This window comes from Podarcis raffonei, chromosome 8 (assembly GCF_027172205.1).
Source record: "Podarcis raffonei isolate rPodRaf1 chromosome 8, rPodRaf1.pri, whole genome shotgun sequence".
NCBI classification, from domain to species: Eukaryota; Metazoa; Chordata; class Lepidosauria; order Squamata; family Lacertidae; genus Podarcis; species Podarcis raffonei.
This window is the reverse complement of record NC_070609.1, coordinates 74,575,898-74,601,590: the sequence shown is the minus strand read 5'-3', so window position 1 is coordinate 74,601,590 and position 25,693 is coordinate 74,575,898. Positions and strand designations below refer to the sequence as shown.

Genomic DNA, 25,693 nt, shown 5'->3' with positions numbered 1-25,693 from the left:
AACGGCGTTTCTGTGTGCGGCTCTGGCTCGCCAGATGCAGCTTTGTCACGCTGGCCACGTGACCCGGAAGTGTCTCCGGACAGCGCTGGCCCCCGGCCTCTTGAGTGAGATGGGCGCACAACCCCAGAGTCTGTCAAGACTGGCCCGTACGGGCAGGGGTACCTTTACCTTTACCTTTTATTCAATAATATATATTGGAAAGATCCCATTTCCTTTTACGTATGTCAAGTGATTGTCTGATTCATCTGGTTTCCTGGTTCTCTTACTCCTTGCCATGGGTGGGCGCAGCTGAAGGCGGAGACAACATGAGAAGCAGGCTATACAGTCATGGAGTCACAGAATTGTCAAATTGGAAGGGATCCTAAGGGTTATCTAGTCCAACCCCCTGCAATGCAGGAATCTTTTGCCCAACGTGGGGCTCAAACCAACGACCCCCGAGATTAAGAGTCTTGTGCTCTACTGACCAGGCTATCCCAGTTATATTGATTATAGGAAGCATAAATGAGATAACATAGGGTTTCTGGAGTCTTTTCCCAAGTAAAATTAGAGGCAAAAATCCCAGGTGGGAACATCCAGTCCCAGACCAAATAGAAAATGCGGCAAAGAGGTATGGACTTAAGAGAAAGTGTGGCTGGGCCCTGAGTTCAAGTGGTGGGAGGCAGAACGGCTGGGACCAGCAAAGTTCTACTCACAGCAAACCCACTGATATTAACAGAGTTAGTTGTGTGCACTAGTCTGTTCAGAGCAGGATTAATAGTGGTTGCAGCCGTATGCCACAAATGTTGAAGTAACGCCATGGATGAGGTCCCTCTGCCAGTTGTGCCTGTGACCCTTTGATTCTCATTTAACCAGGCTTGTTTTCCACTATGATCCCGTTATATGTTGGAGAGCTCGCCCCCGTAAGCATGAGGGGTGCCTTCACGATGATGTCCATACTGTTCTTCACCGTGGGTCTCCTCTTGGCTCAGGCCATCAGCAGTCCCAACATCCTTGGGAACAAGAAACGTAAGTTGGAGAAAAGAGGGTGGGGTCAGGGATGTGGGGGTGGCGCTGTGGTCTAAACCACTGAGCCTCTTGGACTTGCCAATCAGAAGGTCGGCCGTTCGAATCCGTGCGACGGGGTGAGCTCCCGTTGCTCTGTCAACAGCTCCTGCCAACCTGGCAGTTCGAAAGTATGCCAGTGCAAGTAGATAAATAGGTACCACTGTGACGGGAAAGTAAATGGCATTTCCGTGCGTTCTGGTTTTCGTCACGGTGTTCCGCTGCGCCAGAAGCGGTTTAGTCATGCTGGCCACATGACCCAGAAAGCTGTGGACAAATGGCGGCTCCCTCGGCCTGAAAGCGAGATGAGCGCCGCAACCCCATAGTCGCCTTTGACTGGGCTTAACCCTCCAGGGGTCCTTTGCCTTTTACTTCCTATGATATGTAGGCAGACTAGGCATGGCATCCTACTTCATAATTAAGAAGAGCCAATTTTAAACAACTTTTTAATCTCATCGTGTATCATTTCCCCAAATACCCTTGCTTTCTTGCAAGCCCACCACATATATAGTAGATACAGTGGAACCTCGGGTTGCAAACGTGATCCGTGCAGGAGACACGTTTGCAACTCAACAGCATTTGCAACCTGCAGCACTGCATCTGCGCACGCGCGGGTCACGATTCAGCACTTCTGTGCATGCGCAAAGCACCGAAACCCGGAAGTCACCCGTTTCAGTACTTCCGGGTTTGGTGCGTGCACAACCCGAAAACGTGTAACCTGAAGCGTCTGTAACCCGAGGTACCACTGTATATACAATCCATCTACCTTCTTTACACTTTCAGCAATTGTTAGGAACCCTCTTATATATTTTAGATCATTTGTTAAAATGAGTATACCAAAAAAGAAGCCAGAAGCATTTTTCTATGAGGGATTATAGGCATAAATCCCAAAGAAAATGTTAAAGTTGTTTATATATGTAACGACAACAGCTTTATGTGCAGAAATGGAAGGAAGGAAGAAGTTCCCACCAAAGAAGAATGAATAAGTGAGATAATGGACTATGCAGAACTGGCAAAATTAAGAGAATCTCACGATGATCATTTTATGGAAGAATGGATGTCTTTTTTGAACTGCTTAGAGAAATATAGTATGATGAACTCACGAGCGAGATGTGAGCAACGGGCAACTGAAGTAATTAGATTATAATACAGAAGATAGGGGGCAGCAGAAGCGGAGAAACCACAAATCCGTGGAAAACGGGTTGGGAGGTCAAAAAAATAAGAGAAAATATGAAATTGTGCTTTGATTGTATATGTTTAAAATGTTGAAACTTAATAAAACATAATTGAAAATGTCAGGGAACTGCCATCGGAGCCAGGAGTGGAGGCAAGGCTCCCGAGCGATGCCGGAGAAGGGCCCAGCAGGGAGAGAGGGAACTCATCTACGGAAGGAAATCAGCGTGACACCAGGGAGAAAGGGGAGCAGAGGAGGGCTTCGGAGAGATGGCTCCAGGACTCTTCGCCAGAGACCAGCGGGGAGAGCACGGGTCCTCCGCTGGCCACACAGGAAGAAGACTTCCGCGCAGGGAGGCTAGGCGGAGACTTGGCGTCAAAGAACTTTTATGCTGGAAGAAGTTCAGGAAACGCCCACTGACGGATTCTGCCAGTGACTGATACAGCCGCGGAGTCAGGGCTGTGCAGCCAGGGAAAGGTTTAACCAGGCAACCTTGCCAAGAGTAGCGGCAACTTACGCACGAGCAACCCCAATTCCCATTACAGAAAATAAAATAAAAAACATAACAAGAGCCTTCCGGAGCAGGCCAGTTGCCATCAATCGCCCTTTCCTCCATGAGTTTGTCCCATCCTCTTTTAAAGCCATCTAAGTTGGTGGTGGCCACCCTGGCCTCTTGTGGAAGTGAGTTCCACAGTTCAGCTCTTCCTGTGGTCGGCCCCTTCTTTTCTCTGCCCTGCATTCAGTTTTGCAGGATGTGTCGTGGTCCTAGCGTTAGGAGAGAGGGAGAAAAGTGCTCCCCCCTCCACTGCCTCCACTCCATGCTTCACTTTGTAAACGTACCTTGTCGCGACTTATTCACTTGTCTCGTTTTCTTAGGTCTGCCAGTGATGCTGGGCCTGACTGGGATAGTTGCTTTCTTCAACATCCCGCTCCTGCTCCTGTGCCCTGAAAGTCCTCGCTACCTGTTTATTCAAATGAAGAACGAAGCAAAAGCGAGGAAAGGTAGGCTGGCTTTGTAGCTTTGTGTTATGTACTGAAGTTCTCACCCTGGGCCAGCAGAGGGATACTGTAGATAGTTTTCACTCAGGTCCACATATGCAAATAAGGGATTGAAAGTGACGTTCAGTGATTGGATAGTTACAGAAAATGGTTACTGTTGCGTTCTAGTGGAGCTCTATATAAGCAGGCTGGCTGAACCCTTCAGTTCAGTTCTGTTCTGGCCTGTGAATAAACAAGAGCTGTTTGAAGAATTGCTGTGTCGTCTGATATGTTCACCCACAACTTAACTCTTTGTATGCAGAAGGCCCCCGGGCCCAATCCCTGGTGTCTCCAGGTAAGGCTGCAAGGAGGTGGGAAGTGATATCGGGATTGACAGGGAAGCGTTTGCTCCTCCTGCCCGTCAAAGTTTGCCTGGGCTGTGACTGATGTCAGACCCTCCAAGTGTCCCTATTTTCCAGTCCCGGGATTACAGAAGCCGTCCCAGTTTCTGATTTGATCCTGCAATATCCCACTTTCCCATAGGACGTCCCTATTTATCATCAGATAAATATTGGAGGGTATGGTAGGGTGGCTCCTATTTTCATCAGAGAAAAGTTGGAGGGTTATGGAGTCACGCAACCCTCGGGTGAAGGAGATAAGTAACTATACAACCTTTAGAAGACATCTGAAGGCAGTTTTATTATGTTTTTATCTATGTTGGAATTAGGGACGCAGGTGGCGCTGTGGGTTAAACCACAGAGCCTAGGACTTGCCGATCAGAAGGTTGGCGGTTCAAATCCCCACGACGGGGTGAGCTCCCGTTGCTCGGTCCCTGCTCCTGCCAACCTAGCAGTTCGAAAGCACGTCAAAGTGCAAGTAGATAAATAGGTACTGCTCCGGTGGGAAGGTAAACGGCGTTTCCGTGCATTGCTCTGGTTCGCCAGAAGCGGCTTAGTCATGCTGGCCACATGACCCGGAAGCTGTACACCGGCTCCCTCGGCCAATAAAGCGAGATGAGCGCCGCAACCCCAGAGTCGGTCACGACTGGACCTAATGGTCAGGGGTCCCTTTACCTTTATCTATGTTGGAAGTCCCCTTCATGGATCACTGCCTTGCCGTGGCGAAGGGGCTTGAATACCTCAGAGAAGCTATGAGCTATGCCGTGCAGGGCCACCCAAGATGGACAGGTCATAGTGGAGAGTTTTGACCAAACGTGATCCACCTGGAGCAGGAACTGGCAAGCCACTCCAGTATCCCTGTCAAGAAAACTCCATGAACAAAGACAACAGGCATATAAAAGTTAGGACTCTGGAAGATGAGCCCCTCAGATCGGAAGGCGTCCAACATGCTACTGATGAAGAGCGGAGGACAAATACAAGTAGATTCAGAGCTGATGAAGCAGCTGGGCCAAAGCCGAAAGGACGCTCAGTTGCGGATATGCCTGGAAGCGAAAGAAAAGTCCAATGCTGTAAAGAAAAATATTGCATAGGTCAAACATGAATTTGACCAAACTGCGGGAGGCAGTGGAAGACAGGAGTGCCTGGCGTGCTCTGGTCCATAGGGTCACGAAGAGTCGGACACGACTAAACGACTAAACAACAACAACATGTTGGAAGTCTCCCACAGTGGCTGGGTTCAAGCCAGTCAGATGGGTGGGGTATACATAATAAAAGTATTATGGAAAAGGATGTCTCTATTTTCATTGGAGAAATGTTGGAGGGTATGTGATGTTTACACTCTAGTCTGGACAGTGCGTAGTGCTTGAATACTCTTTCTTCCTCAGATTCTCTCTCCTTCTCTCTCTCTCTCTCTCCCCACCCAGCCTTGAGAATGCTCAGGAACAAGGTTGACATGGAAAATGAGATTGAGGAGCTCCGAAAGGAGGAGAAGTATGAGATACAAGAAAAGGGCATGACGATACTTTCGCTTCTGAAAAGCCATAGTCTCCGTCGCCAAGTCATCACCGTCGTCATCTTGTTGGGGGGCCAGCAATTTTCTGGCATAATTGGGGTGAGGAAGCCAATGTTCCAAGTGGCTCAGGAGCTGTGGGAGAAGGGATGAGGAACCTTTCTCTGCCGGGAGGGGGCATGTTCCTGTCCCAGAAAGTGCCTGAGGGTCATGTGACATTGGCTCCTGTAATAATGGGGGGGGGCTGGCTATTTTTTTCAACTGGTGAATGACGGAAAGAAAGGGCTAAGGAAAGGAAGACCAGAAGGAAAGAGGACTGAGGCTTTTACGTCCTTCAGCAGTGAAATGATATAGTAAAGCTGGACCCACAGTTGTGGCCAAAATTGGCAAATTTCAGGGAAGCCAGATCACCTCCAGGGGAGAACTGATATTCTTCACTGGTTCAGGAATATATTTCTTCAAGCTCCTCTCGAACCATTGAAGAATTTCACTTATGTTTGTCAGAAAAAACATCTTCTGAGAAGTTTTGCTCTACAATCAGCATTCAGAGGCTGTAACACTAGGTTGCTGATTTGTGTGTGTGTGCATGCATTCGCACACCCACCCACCCAGACAAGGAATTCCAGAACATTCTTCCAGGTGAAGCAGGTGGGGAACTGAATCCAGCTGGAGGAGCCATTTTGACACCCCCAGCTCTCACACGCCAAGTTTGACAGGGTGGGGGCGATTGCCTCATGTCACGTGAGGCAACCCTGTGTTGCTGTTTTTGTTGTTTTTTTTATTTTGTTACCGTGTACACCTCTGAGGGAAGGATGAAATCAAATGTGGGTGCATTGCCTAGAATAGAATGCATAAATAAATATCCTCCTTCATTGGAGGCGTTGAAACATAGCTTGAATGGCCACTTGCCATGGGTTTGTTATGCGCGATTCCTTCATTGCAGGAGATGACTCTTGGGCTCCATTCCAGTTCTTTGGCTTTATGATTCTAAAATACATTAAAGGCAGCTCTCATCAGCGAAGGGTTGTTTGGCATGGTTTCTATTTTATTTCATTTTGCTTTTTCCTCTTTCCTGAAAATTCCTGGTAGCCGGCATCTTCTTCCGCAGCTGATGTCTTTGTTTGCTGTGATCTGCTTGCAGGGCTACTTCTACGCAGAGAAAATCTACAGGTCGCTTCTAAGCAAAGAGAGCCATATCTTTTATATGAATTTGTGTGTGACATGTTGGCTCTTGTTTATAGCCTCCATAATGGTGAGCCATCCCCTCTCTCCTTCCCTTTCAAATCTCCAAACTCAATCCCAGAGAGACCTGCATTTGGCCTATAGTTTTCCCACCCTACCAATTAAAGAGAGGGAGGTTACATGATGTTGGCTATTTATCTATTCAGTCTGGCTTGTTGGCAAAGAGGGTTTAGATAAGGCCACATCAAGGCAACTTTTCTTTACGTTCCTCCAGAACTTTCCTTATTGCAAAAAGCTTGATCTTTTGGGGATTTTTTTTTTGGGGGGGAGGAGCAGTTTTGTTGCGCAAGACATCCAATCAATTGTTTAAAAAAACTTTTAACTCTTTATATTTTTATATTCCTTGTAAGCCGCTTAGCTTTCCTACAGTCAAGCAGTATGTATATTTTCTTAAATAAACTACAGTGGTACCCCGGGTTACATACGCTTCAGGTTACATACGCTTCAGGTTACACACTCCGCTAACCCAGAAATAGTGCTTCAGGTTAAGAACTTTGCTTCAGGATGAGAACAGAAATCGTGCTCCAGCGGCACGGCAGCAGCAGGAGGCCCCATTAGCTAAAGTGGTTAAGAACGGTGCTTTCAGGTTAAGAACGGACCTCCGGAACGAATTAAGGACTTAACCTGAGGTACCACTGTATAAACACTTGTAAGAAATTGATCTCTTAGCGTGGCAGCACCTATGCTATTGACATCAGGCAGATAGATACCTTTGCTGTCTTCTTTTCAGCACCCGCTTAAAACAAAATTGGTTTAGGCCACAGTTAGTTTCGTTTTATTTCTTTTTCTCCTGTTGGTTTTAAAAATATTTTGGATATTTTTTAAAAATACATGTTTTTATTGATAATTTTTGATATTTCCTGTGAACTAAGAGGCTTCATGACAATCAAGTAGGATATAATTGTTGTTAAATAAATACACGCAGGTATTTGCATGCATTTAGGAAGTTTGTCTTGAGGAAAACTGGCCAGTTCCTTACTTGGTTTGCTGGTCGGCAGCAGCTATTTTTGGGCAGAAACCGTGGAGAGAGGGAGGGGGGGATCTTGGATTTAAAATGTTCCCATAGGAAACAATGGAAATTGTCAGCTCGTTATGTGAGCACTAGCCTAACGAACAATTTCCTGGGAACGCCTTATGTCCGGTAAGCGGGACCTGCATGTAAAATCAATAAATCAGCTGTAACTCTGCAACCTGAAGCTGTTGGCTGTGATCAAAGGCTTCCTTTCTCTCTCACCCCCCCTGCCTTTATATTCCCTAGATGTCTGTCATTGACTCTGTGGGGCGGAGGTTTCTCCTACTTTTAGGATTTCTGATCTGTAGCATTGCCTGCGTCTTGCTAACCTTGACCCTCGAACTTCAGGTGAGTAAATCGTGACCGGCAGAATGCAGAGCTGAATGTCATTCATTAAAATTAGCTATTCTGCTTTGTTTAGGCCATTATTATAATTCTATATAGGGACGCAGGTGGCCTGTGGGTAAAACCTCAGTGCCTAGGACTTGCCGATCGTATGGTCGGCGGTTCGAATCCCTGCGGCGGGGTGAGCTCCCGTCGTTCGGTCCCAGCTCCTGCCCACCTAGCAGTTCGAAAGCACCCCTAAGTGCAAGTAGATAAATAGGTACCGCTTTATGGCGGGAAGGTAAACGGCGTTTCCATGTGCTGTGCTGGTGCAGGCTCTCCAGAGCAGCTTCGTCACGCTGGCCACGTGACCCGGAAGTGTCCTTGGACAGCGCTGGCCCCCGGCCTCTTAAGCGAGATGGGCGCGCAACCCCAGAGTCGGTCACGACTGGCCCGTACGGGCAGGGGTACCTTTACCTTTACCTTATAATTCTATATAATAATTCTTAATAATAATTAATAATAATAATAATAATAATAATAATAATAATAATAATAATAATCATAGAATCATAGAATCATAGAGTTGGAAGAGACCACAAGGGCCATCGAGTCCAACCCCCTGCCAAGCAGGAAACACCATCAGAGCACTCCTGACATATGGTTGTCAAGCCTCTGCTTAAAGACCTCCAAAGAAGGAGACTCCACCACACTCCTTGGCACACCACACTCCTATTATTAATAATAATAATAGGCATTCTAACCTGGCCTTCACCATAAACAACTCAGGTCCTCAATACCTGAGGAACCTCCTCCTTCCCAGAATCCTCTTGGATTCTGAGATTTCAGTAGCGGGAGCTCTTGGTAGTTCCTCCACCCGCCGAGCCGCAGGGTGGTGGTAGTGGCGGCCGAGGAGAGAGCTTTCTCTACAGTGGCCCCTAAGTTATGGAACTCCCTACAGAAGTGTGTCTGTTACCTTCCTTATAAAGCTTCTGGCAACTGCTGAAGACGTACCTCTTTGCCTTTGCTTTTGACCCTTGTGTGTATTTTTAGGACGTAGCTAATTTTTTGAGATTGCAAGCTGTTTTAAACTCTTTTTAATACTGTGTTTTAAACTGCCCTGGGACCTTAGGGTAATAAATCAATCAAGGACAACAACCCCACGTTTCTTGAAATAGATGTTTCTAACCAAAACTGTTTTTAGATTATTATTTTTTTTTACTTAACCTCTTAACAACTTTTATGACTGTTCCAGCTGTTTTTAGAGCGCTTTGTGAGAATCAGTCCTACTAGAAAAACTGGCATACAGACTGAGGTCAAAAAAGTAAGGGCAGATTTTGTTCCATTTGGCATGATTTTATTTTCCATGTCAAAAACGTAGAACATATCCACTCTCCCAGCTATAAATGCTGTGGATAATACAGTAAAATGGGAATACATGTGTTATGTATTGAAGTTCTCACCCTGGGCCAGCAGGGGGATACTGCAGATAGTTTTCACTCAGGTCCACATATGCAAATGAGGGATCGAAAGTGACATTCAGTGATTGGATAGCTACAGAAAATGGTTACTGTTGTGTTCTAATGGAGCTCTATATAAGCAGGCTGGCTGAACCCTTCAGTTCAGTTCTGTTCTGGCCTGTGAATAAACAATAGCTGTTTGAAGAATCGCTGTGTCGTCTGATATGTTCACCCACAACTTAACAACATGCTGCTTCTTCTTTGGTGATCACTCACAGCAGAATAAGATTGTCCTCCATGAACACGGTTTTAACAGAGCATCTGTAAGCGACTGTGGAGGCTAGTTCTGGGTCTGCACGTCCTTCCACAAGTGGGGATATTGGTTTCCGGCTGGGCAGTAAGGTTTGCTGGAAATACAGCTGGTCCCCCTGGAAAATAAGAGATATCGATGTTGATCACATTTTTACTTTTATAAACTTGTTATATAATTCCTGTTATACCGTAAGTGTGGACTGTGTAACTGATGTCTCTGGGATCTCTCTTTATCTCTCCTTTGAGATTTCATGCCTGTTTTCCATGATGATTTTGTACTAAGCTTGATTTTATTTTCTTTATTGCATTTATATGCCACCTTTTTTTTCTCCAGGTGGGGTACTTGCTTCTCCCCTCCCCCCATAGACTAGTCTTGAGAGGCAGTGACTTCGTCCAATTGTTCACCCAGCAAGCTTCATGGTCGATTGGGGGATTTGAACCCTGGTCTCCCAGGTCCCCGGGACGACATTCTAACCACTAAACCACACTGGCGCTCTGATTTGGCATTTTAATAAAATCGTTGCTGTGTTGGCTGCCCTGGGATCCTCCGAGAGGAAGGGCAGGATATAAATTCAATAAATAATAAGGTCCCAGGGCAGGCTCTAGCTATGGATGGGGCAGAAAACTCCACTCAGTTTGCTTTCAAGGGGAAATCTAACCAATCTGTGCTTTCCATAGCAATTTGCAAATGGAGGCAAAATTCACCCCGCTCTGGATATTGCAAAGGAGTTCAAGGAATGTACTCAGAGACATGTATATGGGGGAGTTATGTGTGTGTACAAAGATGCCTATATCGTCCAAGTCAAAGGGTGTGGTGATTCCCCACCCCTGCCTCAAAACGAGAGGCAACCTCGCTCATGCACAACTCTCTTTCTCCAACAGCCCATGCAGCCATGGATGATTTACTTGAGCTCCGTTTTAGTCATTGCCATGATCACTGGATACATGCTTGGGCCAGGTAAGGGCTCAGGCAACACACAAAATTTATTTGAGGTGGGTGAAGAACACGGGCCTTTTCTGCGGCGGCTCCCCATTTGTGGAATGCTCTCGCCGGGGAGACTTGCTGGCGCCTTCATTAAATATCTTTATCATTTTGCCAAGCAAAAATGATACTCTTTGACCAGACCTTTGGCTGATTAAACAACCTATGGCCTTTTAAATGTGTTTTTTTTTGGGTGGGAGGGGAGTTATCGGTTTGATTTTGTTTTATTATGTGTTTTGCGTTCTCATGTTGTATTTTTGTGTTGTGACCTCTGGATGAAGGGTGATATGCAAATTTAATTAATTAAGATGGAAAAGACATAGATCCAGCACTGGAAGGGAGCTATAGCTCCAAATATCTGGAGGGCCCTATCTGTACTGTATGTTGAAAGAAGTTTTGTATCACTTTAAACGATCATGGCTTCCCCCCCAAAGAATTATGGGAACTGTGGAGTGCTTAGGAGACCCCCCTGTTCCCTTCGCAGAGCCACAATTCCCAGAGTCCCCTGGGAAGAGGGTGTGACTGTTAAATCACTCTGGGAGGAGGGAGCCAAATTCAACACCCAGCTTCGTTCTGTCTTCCCAGCTATAGTCACTTACGTGGTCACTCTCGAGATCTTCCTTCAATCATCACGGGCCACAGCTTTCACGTTGGGTGGAATAGTGAACTGGGTCACCCGCTGCTTTGCTGTGGGGATCTTCCTTAAGCTAGAGGTGAGTGGTTCTGCCAAGTCCCTTTTAGCGGGAAATAAATAAATAAAACAGCAATAAAAATCACATTTCTTTGAGCCACAAACGGTATCTAGCAAACACAACAGCTCCGCCCCAACGGTAGGAAATGACGTGGGAATGCTGGGAGAATGCAGGGAACCAGTTTGCATCTGCTGCTGTTTAAAAGAGCTCAGCTCCAGCTTGCTCCTTGCTTGAGCAGCTTCTGAGCTCAGTTGCTCCCTAGAGCACAGCCTTCATGTTTGCAGGCGGCTGGAACCTGGTCCCACCTTGCCTTCTGCCTGGCTTGAACCTCACCTTTCCCTACACCCTGCAGGACAGGACAACAAGCCCCTGCAATTGGTAGGCCAGGTGAAGTTCCTGCACTGAGGACTCTGGCCGTTCCGCTTTTGCGTGCTCGACAAAACGACCTTTCCTGGTTACAACTCACAAACTGTGGCGGAAATGCCCAGAGCTGAAATGGAGACTGGGAAAACAAGGAGCCCGCCGGGACACATTGGTCAACCCCTGCTTACCTCCCTCTGTTCCCTCCCCCTTTTGTCTTTCCAACTCCAGCCGCTCACTGGGCCTTACAGCCTCCTGATCCTTTGGCCTCTCTGCATGGTGACCTTTATTTATACTTCCGCGATGGTTCCGGAAACCAGAGGCATGACCTTTCTTGAAATCCGCAAGTCCATGGATCTCCAAGCCAAGGAGGATAAGCAACAGATAGATAGAAACCCAGATAGTTAGAAACTCAGAAGGTGTCGATGCTGTGCTCAATTGTTATTTTTTAAGATACAACGGTCCAAAGAGATCCCCTTCATGCTGTCCTTCAGTTGCCTCAGCTCTGTTAACACGTACGGCCATTTTCCTTTCAGTCCAGAAGAGCAACCCAAGCTGTTTTCCCCTTCCCTGTGTGCACTTTTCTATTGTTCTACCATAAATGTTGTTTCTTTATTAAATCACGAAGGGCGAGCACAATTAGTCCAGAGCCAAATGTGTGAAATGACTCTCGAGCCCACAAAATCACAACCGCCGGTAATGGGGCCTGCACTGTGGTCGGTTTCCTTCGATTCACCACACCCGTTGTGCTGTTTGAGACAGCTTTACTTGGCCAGAACAGCTGCGGCCTCTGGGGAACCCACAAAAGTGGAGTCCCCAGGCCTATAAATCACACAGAGGCATTTGCGCACACACACACACACACACACACACACACACACACACACACAGAAATCAAGTCATGTTCACAAGCAGAGATTGCAGTTAGATAACCAGGCAGGGGCCTTATCAGGAGAGCAAGGGTAACATCGCAGGCAGGCGCTTGAGGAAGAAGAAGGCTGCAGATTCATCTATTGTAAGGTTACCAGATTTTTTTCAAAGAATCCAGGGACACTTTAAAAAAAGAGAAAAAAGGTTATTTTTAAAAAAGTTATTATTAATTTATTTTTTTTAAAAAAGAGTAATATCTTCTCTTCTGTGGTCTCCTCTGTCACACAGCCTTCCTCTGGGCCCTGACCTGCTCTCTTGTAGCACTAGCCGCCATGGAGTAGGCTCGGGTCGGGCCTGGGCTTGGCCACGTGTCCTTGCCCTCCCAATGCTCTCCTAGCTCTCTTCCTCAACAGCGTTAGCGGTGCAAGGTTGGGGCTCCCCTCTTTTTTCTCCTTCCTCTTTCTCTCTCTTCCTTCTCCTTCTCCTCTCCTCCTTCTCCCTACATCGGCTCAGGGTTTTCTTGGCCCCAGAGCGCTGCTGGCCAGTCGGCCAGGTAGCCGAGCTCTCTCGCTCCCGGCTCGATTTGGGTCACGGGCGGGGGGGCATCAGTGGTTCCCCCAGTTGATGTGCTGGGCGTCCCCTGGTTCCCCCTCGGCAGTGGCGGTGGCAGCAGCAGTCTCAGCAGCCCGGAGCCAGTCTGGTAGCACAGCTGGCTCTGGCTGGCTTCAGGAGCTGCTCACTGCCATGGAGCCCGCCATTTTGCCACGCCAGAAGTCCCCATATGATGTGTCTTGTGCCGTTGAACCAATCACACAACATTAATTCCCTATTAATAAATCTATAACACTTAAAATATAAATCCGGGGACATTAAATGAAATCAGGGGACATTCCGGGGATGGATTATGTCCGGGGACAGATTTGTAAATCGGGGAGCTGCCCCCGGGAAATGGGGACAGCTGGTAACCATAATCTATCAGTGCCTGCAAATTCCTTTGCACTTCTCCATGGACATCAGCCTGCATAGTTCAGTTGGTTAGAGCATAGTGCTGTTAATGCCAAGTTGCAGGATTGATCCCCATATGGGACAGCTGTGTACTGGTTGGACTAGATCAGGGCTTCCCAAACTTGGGTCTCTAGCTGTTTTGGGACTACAGCTCCAACCATCCTTAGCTAGCAGGACCAGTTGGTCAGGGATGATGGGAAGTGTAGTTCCAAAACAGTTGGAGACCCAAGTTTGAGAAACACTGAACTAGATGATCCTTGTGGTCCCTTCCAACTCTACAGTTCTATGATCTTAGATCTTTTACAACATCCTGCACCCTCCTCCTTTTACTGTCTATGTATCTTCACTGTGTTTTACAACACAGCATGGTGGGTCAGAGCTGCCTGCCTGTCGCTGGCATTGTTGTGGGTTGCCTGGACAGAGGTGGACATGGGGCTGTGGCAACGCAGTGGGTGGGAGTACCGGATTGGTTCCACCAGTGCTCCCAGCATCTCCAGCACTCCACTGGTTCATCATATTGCCAAGACGGACGGCACTCAATAAAAATCTTATACATACCCACTCGTCTCTGGTAACAAAGGTTCGACTCCAGGTGACCAGACCTGATCCAATATAAATGGGATTCCTTCTCTATTTTTTTCTCTCGCTTCGGGTGAACCAGATACCTTAAAATGATTAGCATTTATGGGCAGGCTTACTAGCTAAAAGGTTTGTATGGTCACCCTTACCTTTTAGTAAGCTGATTTGCAAGGCTGGAGTTGCACCATGGGAACAAGTGTCATTGAAATTTGGTCTGTAGGAGATCTGGGTTCGAAGTTAGGGCATCAAAAGCCTGGGTAGCAGAGAAGAGCAAAAGGTGGTCCCGGGTTCAAATCCCCATTGAAGTCTAGATTTGCCAGGTGTAGCCACACACCCCTCAGCCTATGTTCCTGATTGCTGAGATGGACATTGACCACAGTGGTGGCTGCCCAGTTATAGTGAGGGTGGGGCACTGTTCCAACAATTTCAGTCTGCACACAGCCAGCCACCACCTGCCTGCTTTCTTACTTGCTACTGGTCGAGGGGTATTGGCACCAGTAGTGTAGTGGCAAACTGAGAAGTGCAGTGCCCCTTCTTAATTGTCACAGCCTCGCCCCTTCTAAGATTATACAACTTCCAAATATTATATTATACTGTACAGTAATTTTATAGTTGCACAACAACAACAACAACAACAATAATAATAATTGATGCATTGCAACAATCAATGCAGATCTTTGTGTCTTGCCATTCAGCTACATACACTATTTTCTGTGCACATATATGGGCAAATAATGCATCAGTTCAGATCTTCGTGTTCTGCTTTTCAGCTAGATCTACCACTTTCTGTACACAGAAATGGGCAAATGATTTGGAGCGCTCTGATGCCTTCTTTCCAGAGTGACTTCAGTTTTGTTTTCCCTGAGGTTCCATTGTGCATAACAGCACTTGCAATGCATTGTTCTCTTGGAACCAAACGCCTTGTGTTCTGAGTGCTCCTAAATGCTCAGCTTTGGCGCATGCAGAACTCCAGAGTGACCCTAGGAGCCAATCCTCAGTGGCCAACTCGATTCTTCACTCAGATTGGCTCCAAAGATCACAAAGGGAGAGAAGACTTCTTTTCAGGGGCTAGCAAGCTTCCACACCATGCTGATTGGGCAGCTGTAGGACTCTGGAAGGAAGGCCCCTGCTGCAGAAATAGTAAAGGGTCTTTGACCCTCCACAGTCCCAGACCACTACATCTGTGGGTCGCCCTCCCTGTCAGCTCCTTGTAGAATTCAGCAGGGAGGAGGAAAGTGGGGACAACTCTAGAATTGGTTGGCTCTACCTTTCTTTGGGACACAGGTGGCGCTGTGGGTTAAACCACAGAGCCGAGGACTTGCCAATCAGAAGGTCGGCGGTTCGAATCCCTGCGACGGGGTGAGCTCCCATTGCTCGGTCCCTGCTCCTGCCAACCTAGCAGTTCGAAAGCACGTCAAAGTGCAAGTAGATAAATAGGTACTGCTCCGGCGGGAAGGTAAATGGCATTTCCGTGCGCTGCTCTGCTTCGCCAGAAGTGGCTTAGTCATGCTGGCCACATGACCCGGAAGCTGTATGCAGGCTCCCTCGGCCAATAAAGCGAGATGAGCGCCGCAACCCCAGAGTCAGCCACGACTGGACCTTACGGTCAGGGGTCCCTTTACCTTTACATTACCTTTCATTGGCTCTGACTCCAGTTACCATTTGGGCTCCCTGCCTTCCACTCCACCTTCCAACACTGTCTGACCACGTGGTAAGGCTGTCGGATGTGGCTGGAATCTGTTGTGCACAGAGCTCTCTGTCCAGGGTGCCACTGAAGCCTTCAACCTTCCTTTTGTACCACTGGGGGCTATTACTCAGAACAGCACTGTTCTGTCCCCGCCTCCTTCCTGCCGTGATTGGTTCTCGCCTCCACTGCCAACTGCCAACAGCTTCCCATGGAACTTCCTGGCGCCGTTCTCCCGATTGGATCTCGCAATGGTGTTTGGTTTCCTGGTGCCTGTTTTCAAGGGAAAATAGGGACTGGCTGACATCATTCTCTACTCACCTGTACAGAAAAGCTGTGGTCAGTCTGCGTCCTCTCTGCCTATTTATCCCCGAACGCCCCTGTGGGAATTACTGTGGTACCTCGGGTTACATACGCTTCAGGTTACAGACTCCGCTAACCCAGAAATAGTACCTCGGGTTAAGAACTTTGCTTCAGGATGAGAACAGAAATCGTGCTCCGGTGGTGCAGCAGCAGCAGGAGGCCCCATTAGCTAAAGTGGTACCTCAGGTTAAGAACAGTTTTAGGTTAAGAACGGACCTCCGGAACGAATTAAGTACTTAACCCGAGGTACTGCTTTACTCTCCATAGGTTTTATAGGAACATAAGAAGATGCCTTACACAGAATCAGACCAATGGTCCATTTAGCTCCAGGTTTCAGGCAGGTGACATTCCCAGCCCTACGAGGATATGCCCTGCGATTCAACCTGGGACCATCTGTAAGCTAATCCCTTAAGATAGGGATGAAATAGCTCACCCCCTAGGCCAAATCTGGCCCTCCAAGCCTCTGTATCTGGCCCTCAGAATTCTCCTCAAGCCACCACCCACCCTGGCCTTCCTTCATACCCTTAGTAATTTTGCCTGCTTGGAATGTATCCTTGAACTCTTGCTCACCTGGATAGAGGAGAGAGAGGGGTGTAGAAACTAGCCTACTCGGCAAAGGTAAAGTTCACATTAATTAGAATCATAGAATCATAGAGTTGGAAGAGACCACAAGGGCCATCGAGTCCAACCCCCTGCCAAGCAGGAAATTGCTCCACCCACTTTTGCCTCTGGCCCCGCCCACCACCACTGGGCAGCCCAAGCAGTTACCCAGAAGGGAAGGTGACCATTGTGTTGAATCCCCCCCCCCCAGATATAGGAAATGGCAGGGACTGGCAGGATGCTGACAAGGGTACATTGGGGGAAGAGGGGCTGGAATCTGGCTCAGGAGAGCGGGGCAGTAGTTCGTGGGGACATGTACTAGCCAGGAAGCAAGAATCAAAGGCTGGGGAAGCTTCGGAGTGGGAGGAAGAGGTAAGTGAAAGGCTGGGTGCTTCCCCAGCCTCCTCTGCATCACTGTCTCCCAGGAGGAGACTGAACCAGGAGGGGACTGAAGTGAGAAGAGCAGAGGCAGCTTCCACAAAGGCATAGTCTCTAGCTCATTGGGGGAAGCTACATAAACTGGTGGAGGGGGAGTGGTCCCCAGTTGCTGCAACTGCTCCATAGATCATAGACCTGGGAATGGCTGCCTAGACTAGTGTGCATAGTTTTGCAGAGCTGTAGAAGCAACTCTGAGTGACAATAAAGCGTTAACTCTCGGCCGTGTGCAATCCTTAGCTGGGAAGCGCTCTGGACATAGGAAGCTGCTTTCTACTGAATCACACCACTGGGCCATCTAGATCTGTGTTGTCTACACCGTCTGGCAGCACCTCTCCAGAGCTTCAGGCAAGGGTCCCTCCCAGCCAAGCCTGCAGATGCTGGGGATTGAACCTGGGACCTTCTGGATAGGAGGCAGATGCTCTACTACGGTGCTACAGCCCTGTAGGGAACTATCCATGCAATCCATTAATTCATGTATTGGGCTCCCTGCCTTCAGCTCTACCAGTCCAAATGGGCTCCTGCCACCCCTCTTTGACTACTTGGCAAAGCTTCTGGCTTTGCTTAAATATTCCAAGTGTGAATTTGAGATTTGTCGCCACATATGGTTTTCCCAGTAGTGATGTATGGAAGTGAGAGCTGGACCATAAATAAGGCTGATTGCCGAAGAATTTATGCTTCTGAATTATGGTGCTGGAGGAAACTCAAGAGTCCCATGGACTGCAAGAAGATCAAACCTATCCATTCTGAAGGAAATCAACCCTGAGTGCTCACTGGAAGGACAGATCCTGAAGCTGAGGCTCCAATACTTTGGCCACCTCATGAGAAGAGAAGACTCCCTAGAAAAGACCCTGATGTTGGGAGAGGTTGAGGGCACAAGGAGAAGGGGATGACAGAGGACGAGATGGTTGGATAGTGTTCTCGAAGCTACAAGCATGAGTTTGACCAAACTGCGGGAGGCAGTGGAAGACAGGAGTGCCTGGCGTGCTCTGGTCCATGGGGTCACGAAGAGTTGGACACGACTAAACGACTAAACAACAACAACAATGTGTGATGGCCACTGGACTAAGATGCTGGTGGTCAAAGAAGAGGTCCAAGTTATTATCCATGCCCTCCTTATGAGCTTCCTGGAGGTGGCTTGCTAGTGGATGCTGGTCCAGATGGACCTTTGTTTTCACACTTTTATTCTTTTACTCAACAGCCTCCTTATAATATCCCCCTGCCTCTCCATCCTATAAACCAGGGGTCCACAACCTTTTTCAGCCATGGGCCAGACTATATTTTGAAAAAAAAGATATGAACAAATTCCTATGCCTCACAAATAACCCAGAGATGCATTTTAAATAAAAGCATACATTCTACTCATGGAAAAACACGCTGATTCCCGGACTATCCGCGGGCCGGATTGAGAAGGCGATTGGGCTGCATCCGGCCCCCAGGCCTTAGGTTGCCTTCCCCTGCTATAAACCATTCTCTGTTCAAAAGCATTGCAGAGCCTTCACTCTGGAGCACTGAAGGGGAGGTTAAACAAGCAAACCTTATTGTCAACACAAATTGAAGGGCCTCAGAAATAGAAATTCCAGCATGCTGTTATCAAAGCCACTGTTACAAGACGGGCAAGGCCATAACCAGGCAGACAAACAAAGCAACTGTTATAAGACAGGGAAGGCCGTAGCAGGCAGACAAACGAAAAATGAGTAAATTAAGAAGTGTTTTTTTTTAATTCTTTTTATTGAGTTTCAGTTACAACGTCAAAAAAAGAAAAGAAAAAAAACCAAAAAAGAAAACAAAAAACGAAACAAGTTTCAGAAAAAAGGGAAAACAAGAAGAAAAAATATCCATACATAACACCAAAAAGAACATCAATCTCTGTTACAGTTCTTTATCTTATTCTTTAAATCTTTATATATTTAGATATTTAGATCTTTCTTCTACACCCCTATTGACCTCCTTCCTTTCCGATTTTGGGTTTCTTGAAGAAAAGAAATTTTCTATTTTCTGCAGCTAATAGTTATTGATGGTTTGTGCATCGTAAGTTTTATAACAGACCTGCTATAGTTTTTAAATTTCTGTAGTTTCCTTCAATGTATACCATAAATTTATTCCAATCACTAATAAACTTTGTATTTTTTTGGTTTCTAATTTTTTGCGTCATTTTTGCTAGTTCAACATATTCAAATAATTTTGTTTGCCAGTCTCTTACCGTTGGTATATTTGTACTTTTCCAATTTTGTGCAATTAGTATTCTGCCCGCTGCTGTCGAGTATTGGAATAAAATCTTATCTTCTTTTTTAATTTCATCCCCAATTATTCCTAGTAAAAAGGCCTCTGGTCTTTTAGGGAAAGTATATTTAAATATTTTTTTTAACTCGTTATAAATCAAATCCCAGAATTTCTTCATTTCTTCACAGGTCCACCACATATGGTAGAAATTGCCTTCTTTGATTTTACACTTCCAGCAGGCCTTATTTCCTGTTTTGTACATTTTTCCTAATTTTGCTGGTGTGATGTACCACCTATACATCATCTTCTCCAAATTTTCTCTAAGTGTGACGCTTGCCGTAAATTTTATTCCATTGTTCCATAATTTCATATTCTATATTGTATCCCAAGTCCATTGCCCATTTTATCATAACCTCTTTTATTTCTTCATCTTTGGTGTCCCATTCCAATAGTATATCATACATTTTGGATAATAACTTGGTTTTACCTTCAATTATTTCTATCTGAAATTTGGATTTTTTTTCACTCATCCCTGCTTTTTTATCCTCCATCCATATTGCATTTATTTGATGATATTGTAGCCAGCCTGTTAATCTTTCTTTCAAATCCTCATATGTTTTCAATTTCAAGCCGCTTTCTGATCTTATCAGTAGGTCTTCGTAGGTCAGTCTTTCTCCTTCCATATTTACTTTCTTAGTTATTAAAATATCCGTTGGCGATAACCACCAGGGTGTTTTCCATTCTAAAAGTTTTTTATTTTTCTCCCAAACTTCATATAGTGGTCCTCTAATAATATGGCTTGAAAACCCTTTATGTACCTTTTCTTTGTTTAACCACAAGTAGGCGTGCCAACCGAACCTATTGTTGAACCCTTCTAGGTCTAACAAGTCAGTGTTTTCCAAAATTATCCAATCTTTGATCCAGCAAAGGCAGGCGGCCTCGAAGTATAATTTCAGATTTGGTACCGAGAATCCCCCTCTTTCTTTTCTATCTGTGAGTAATTTGAATCTGATTCTCGGTCTTTTCCCTTGCCATATAAATTTCGAAAGGGTTTTCTGCCATTCCTTAAACATTATGGAACCTCTAATCACTGGGATGTTTTGGAACAGGAATAACATTTTTGGGAGTACGTTCATTTTTATTGCCGCCATCCTTCCCATCCACGAAAGCTTGACTCTATTCCATGTATCTAGATCTTTTTTAATTTCCTTCCATGTTGTCAAATAATTGTCCTGAATTAGATTTATATTTTTTGTAGTTAGCCAAATTCCCAGATCTTTTATTTTTTTGGCCACCTTAATTCCATTCTGTATCTCTAATTTTTCTCTTTCATCCTTTCCCAGATTTTTAACCATCATTTTTGTCTTTAATTTATTCAATTTAAAACCGGATAGTTTGCCGTACTCTTCTAATATTTCCAGCGCCTTGCTGACACTTTTTTGCGGCTCTTCTAGGGATAGCATCAAATCGTCTGCGTATGCTTTTAGTTTGTATTCTTTCATTCCTACTTTAATCCCTCGAATCTCTGGTGTTGCTCTTATTTTGTTCGCGATTACCTCTAATACTATAATGAATAAAAGCGGGGAAAGAGGGCAACCCTGTCTTGTTCCTTTTTCAATTCTGAATGGATTTGTTAAGTTGTTATTTATGATCAATTTGGCAGATTGATTCGAATATACTGCCTTTATTCCTTCCATAAATTCGCCCTCTATCCCTGCTTTCTCCATGCTTTTTAGTAAGAACGACCATGAGACATTGTCGAATGCCTTCTCCGCATCGATAAAAATCAGCGCTGCAGGTACCTCATTCTTACACTCCAGATATTCAATGGTGTTTATAGTGTGTCTTACATTATCTTTAAGGAACCTATTTGGGAGGAATCCTGCTTGATCTTTATGAATTAGATTTACTAAACACTTTTTAAGTCTATTTGCCATTACCTCTGCGAAGATTTTGTAGTCGTTATTTAATAATGATATAGGCCTATAGTTTTTGATGTTTAATTTGTCGGTATCAGGTTTAGGGATCATCGTAATGTGGGCCTCTTTCCATGACTCTGGTATCCTTCCTCCTCTTAATATATTATTCATGATGTCACATAGCACTGGCGTTAATTGATTTTCTAATACTTTGTAATATTTGGCAGATAGTCCATCCGGTCCCGGGGCCTTCCCTAATTTCATTTTTCTTATCGCATTCTGGATCTCTTCTATTTTTATAGATTTGTTTAATTGAGCTCTTTCTTCCTCTGTTATGGTCTTCCCACTGCAGTCTTCTAAATATTTTTCTATTTGGGTTACGTCTTCGTCTTCCTTTTTGTACAATTTCTCATAAAATTTGAGGAAATTTTCCTTTATTCCTTTTGGGTCTTCTATCAATTGCTCCTCTATTTTTATCTTATTTATCACATTTTGTTTTTGCCTTCTTCGCAATTGCCAAGCTAGTAATTTACCTGTTTTATTAGCTGATTCGAAATATTTTTGCTTCATTAACTTAATTTTCCATTCGATTTCTTGATTTGTCAGCATTGAATACTGTGCTTGTAATATTTTTGTTATTTGTATGTTTTGTTCATCTTTTGGATTTGTTATTAATTTGTTCTCGCATTCTCTTAGCTGACTGAGAATTTCTTCTTTCTTTTGTTCTCTTATTTTCCTCTTATAGCTATTTTGCTGGATGAAGAAGCCTCTTAAGACTGCCTTGCTGGCACCCCAGACTACCTCTATGCTTGTTTCTGTATTAAGGTTCAAATCGAAAGTCTTTTAGGGTGGCTTTAGCCTTTTCAATAACTTCTTCACTCTCCAATAAATATTCATTCATTCTCCATCTGAACCCCCCCTGTGATATACCTTTTATTTCCAACATTATCAAATTATGATCAGAGAGAGTTCTTGGTTGAATTTCACATTTTGAGGTTCTTAGTGTAAGTTCTCTTGAGACCCAGATTTGGTCAATTCTGCCCCAGCTTTTGTGTGTTTCTGAAAAAAAGGTGAATTGTTTCTCTGTTGGATGTTTGTGTCTCCAGATGTCTATTAAATCTAAATTTTCCTCTAGATTATTAAAGGATCTTGGCAGTTTCCCTTGGTTACGTTTTTTCTTTTCTGTTTGTCAATTTCTGGTACCGGCACTCCATTGAAGTCTCCCAATAATATCGTCCTGTTGCACTCTAACTCTAGTAATACTTGCTCTAATTTCTTAAAGAATTCCAATTTGTTCGAATTCGGGGCATATATGTTTATCACATTAAGTTTTTCACCCTGGAAATTAATTTGCACCCCCAATATCCTTCCTTCATCGTCTTTATAAATCAATTTAGGTTCCCATTTTTCTTTGATATATGTTACTACTCCTCTTTTTTTTTCTGCAATGGAGTTTATGAATTCAACTCCCAGTTTTTTATTTATCAGGATATGTTTGTGCTTTTTGGTCACATGTGTCTCCTGTATACAGATTAAATCAAGGTTCTTTCTTTTCAAGACATTCACAATTTTATTCCTTTTGGTTTTCTCATTCACACCATTCACATTCCATGACAAAATTTTCAGATTCATTGTTATATTTACTTTCCAATGTACAAATAATTATCAAATTATATTCGGGTGGTTTTGTTTTCTGTTTCCTCTTCCTCTCCTTCCTCTTCCTCTTCCACTACTCCCTCTTCTCCCTCTTCTCCTTCTTCTTTCTCCATTTCTTTTTCCCTTCCTTTATCTTCCTGTTCTCCTCCTCTCTCTCTTCTTCTTCTTCTCTCCTCTAGGTCACCATTTCTCCCTCCATATCTCCTCCACTTTCCCAAGATCTCTTTCATATCTACGTAGGAATTTACCCACTTCCTGGCTCTCAGTAATCTTAAATCTTTTATCTTTATAGAAAAAGGAAATCCCTTCAGGGAATTCCCATCTGTGTTGTATGCCGTTCTTTTTTAAAACACTTACTAACTGTTTGTATCCCTCTCTTTTGCGTAGGAGTCTGGTTGGTATTTCTTTAAAAATGATAATTGGTCTGCCTTCAATTATCAATTTCTTTTGATAGCTTTCTCTTAATATTGTATTTCTCATCTCTATCGAGTTAAATATAACTAAACAGTCTCCCGGAACTTTTTTTGATTTTACTTGTTTGGACCTTATTTTTATTCTAAAAGCGTTTTCTATCGTATATGCAATTTCTTCTTCCTTCAGTTCTAACCATTTCGCTAATTCTTTAATCATTTTTTCTTTGATGTTCTCATTAGGTTCTTCTTCTACTCCTCTGAGCTTTAAATTTAACTGTTTTTGTTTCATTTCCATCATCGCTAAATTGTCCAAAACTTGATCTTGGTTCCTATTCAGTTCTCCAAGTTCCCCTTTTATCCTGTCTGTCTCCTTCCTTTGTTCCTTCAGTTCTTTTTGTGTTTTTTTATTTGATTCTTCTAAAATCTTTGATCGAACCATATAGCAGGAGGGAGTAAAGAAGAAATCAAAAGCCCAAGTTCTTTTAAGGGGGGGAGGTTAGAGTCCGAAGTTAAGGTTTGGGGGGAAAAGCAACATTTACTTGCCCAAACTTATGATATAAAAAGTCCAAGATTTGAAGCAGAAAGAGTAGTGAGTGGAGATTATTATTTTAGCATCTTTGAAGCCTTTATGTATTCCGTCTTACCTCTTCCCCCCCTTTCTCCTTTATATTTCCGTCTTAAGATTTAGGGCTTCAACTTGTTCCTTTTCTTTGTAGCCACTCTGTTTAATTCTTCCTCTTATTCTTTAGTGCTTTCCCCAAAGGAAATACAAAGTCTCTAAGGGTCTTTTTTTCTGCTACTTTTATTTTATTTTGTTTCCTTTGCCTCGCTTAATTGCTGCTGAGGACTTTCACTTTTCTGTTTCTACAGCGGGTGACTGGTCATTTCCTTTTTTCGCTCTTACGACTTTATATCCTGCGCCATTTTGACTCCGAAAAACAGGTCGGGCTCCTCATTTAAATCCTTTTACACCCAGAGCTCACTTAGTGTATAATCCATATTTTTAGCCCAAGATTGTTCCAAAAACACTAAGGGTTCTGTTCTTGAAGTTACGGAGGTTTGTCGCCTTTCCAGTGAGAGCTAGAGGCATCACCACACGGGGTCCGCAGAGCTTACTGTTCGCGTTTCTCAGTCCCGTCGCTCCCAGGTCTTTTAAAAAAAACCCCGAAAAAACGTCGGAACCACTCCAACGCTGCTGGTTAGCTTTTCCCTCAAGGGTACCCCCCTTGAGATTTTGGGGGTCACAGTGCCTTTGCGTTGCCCCCAAGCCCCCGTGCAGCTCAGAAAAGCCCTTCAGCGGCTTCTCCGCGCTCCCTGCTGCTTGCGATCCAAACCGGAAGTCCTCCGAGTAAATTAAGAAGTGTTAACCTTCAAAAGGAGAAACATGGAATGTTAGAGCCTGATTGGATAAGAATGTAAAGTCTCACTCTCTGTTTTTTTGTATAGTCTATAAAAAGTGGGCACACCCTGACTGGGGTGTGCAGATTGCGCGCTTATTGCTCTGTACCTTTGTCCTGCATATGCATTTCAAATAATTCCTTTTGAATCCTGCAAGGTTGATTGCCACTTTGTGTGAATCTGTGCTCTGGGGGCCCAATAGCAGATATGGAACAGGTCCAACAAAATGACCCTGTGAATCTGGAGTGTGAGTATCAATAACACATAGAGCAATTCTATAGACTAGGAAGGGATCCCCAAAGATCATCTAGCCCAGTCCCCTGCATGGCATGCTCTTGTGCATGGGTCGGCAAGGTGTACCTCGACTGGGTTCGCACCAGTGGAGATCCCTCCGTGGGCCGGATCACACACGTGCAGCCACGATTTTCAGCGTCTGAACAGATGTGATTTTCGGCACCGCAGAAGCGAGTCCCCGTGCCCCGCTGCACCAGTTTAGTGCAGCACCTGGGGACTCACCAAGCGGGTGGCTCAGTTCAGGGTTGGCTCGCAGGCCGGTTAAACGGCCCCCGTGGGCCACTTTTGGCCCATGGGTCTTAGGTTGCCTACCCCTGCTCTTGTGTATTACACTTTTTATTGTGATGTATTCAATATTTTTTAAAAATCAAACTCTTGTTATGGAAATTGCCAGGGTGGATGTGTTTTATGGTTCTTCACTCATTTCAGATCAGAATGCATCCAGTTCTTCCATAGGGGCTAAATATTGTATTTACTGCAGCATGTAAAACTTGCCAGGGACTGGTTTTTTGTTTGTTTTTGTTTTTAAATTTTACATAAACTTATAGTTTTGTTTTCTATGCCTGGCATTCTAAACCACGGAACAGTTATTAGTAATTTTATTGCTGTGCCCTTCTGTTTGGTTTGTCATTGTTTTATACATTTGCACAGTTTCTTTTCTGAATATTGCTCATCGACTGTTAATTCCTCTTCCACAGCTGAACCCTGGTTTCAGAGCCCTGCTTCAGAGAGAATGAAAAGCGAAGAGGAAGACAAACCCACTGAAAGG

The 25,693-nt window shown here is 44.8% G+C and overlaps 2 protein-coding genes and 1 long non-coding RNA gene across 5 annotated transcripts in view; 2 read left to right on the top strand and 1 right to left on the bottom strand.

Annotated features, from left to right (window-relative positions):
• The window catches only part of LOC128419765 (solute carrier family 2, facilitated glucose transporter member 5-like), a 20,025-nt gene extending 7,900 nt beyond the window's left edge, over window positions 1-12,125 (top strand). Inside the window, exons 6-13 of the mRNA XM_053400865.1 lie at window positions 853-1,005; window positions 3,092-3,217; window positions 5,016-5,203; window positions 6,243-6,353; window positions 7,602-7,703; window positions 10,334-10,409; window positions 11,019-11,146; window positions 11,717-12,125. Coding sequence (XP_053256840.1) covers window positions 853-1,005; window positions 3,092-3,217; window positions 5,016-5,203; window positions 6,243-6,353; window positions 7,602-7,703; window positions 10,334-10,409; window positions 11,019-11,146; window positions 11,717-11,893 — 1,061 coding nt within the window. The 3' untranslated portion in view covers window positions 11,894-12,125. The remainder of the gene's footprint in view (window positions 1-852; window positions 1,006-3,091; window positions 3,218-5,015; window positions 5,204-6,242; window positions 6,354-7,601; window positions 7,704-10,333; window positions 10,410-11,018; window positions 11,147-11,716) is intronic.
• Window positions 9,394-25,693, bottom strand: LOC128419772 (uncharacterized). The gene is made up of 4 exons (XR_008331913.1): window positions 25,629-25,693; window positions 15,573-15,968; window positions 11,033-11,167; window positions 9,394-9,567 (listed from the first exon to the last, which is right to left on the bottom strand). It is a non-coding gene; the product is annotated as an uncharacterized LOC128419772 (long non-coding RNA).
• Window positions 12,452-25,693, top strand: part of LOC128419763 (solute carrier family 2, facilitated glucose transporter member 5-like) — a 35,513-nt gene continuing 22,271 nt past the window's right edge. For 2 of the 3 annotated variants that reach the window (XM_053400862.1, XM_053400860.1), the window contains exons 1-3: window positions 15,872-15,962; window positions 24,788-24,877; window positions 25,623-25,693. In XM_053400862.1, coding sequence (XP_053256837.1) covers window positions 24,838-24,877; window positions 25,623-25,693 — 111 coding nt within the window. In that variant the 5' untranslated portion in view covers window positions 15,872-15,962; window positions 24,788-24,837. Of the gene's footprint in view, window positions 12,501-15,871; window positions 15,963-24,787; window positions 24,878-25,622 lie in introns of those variants that run through there. The other variant, XM_053400861.1, reaches the window with a different exon arrangement.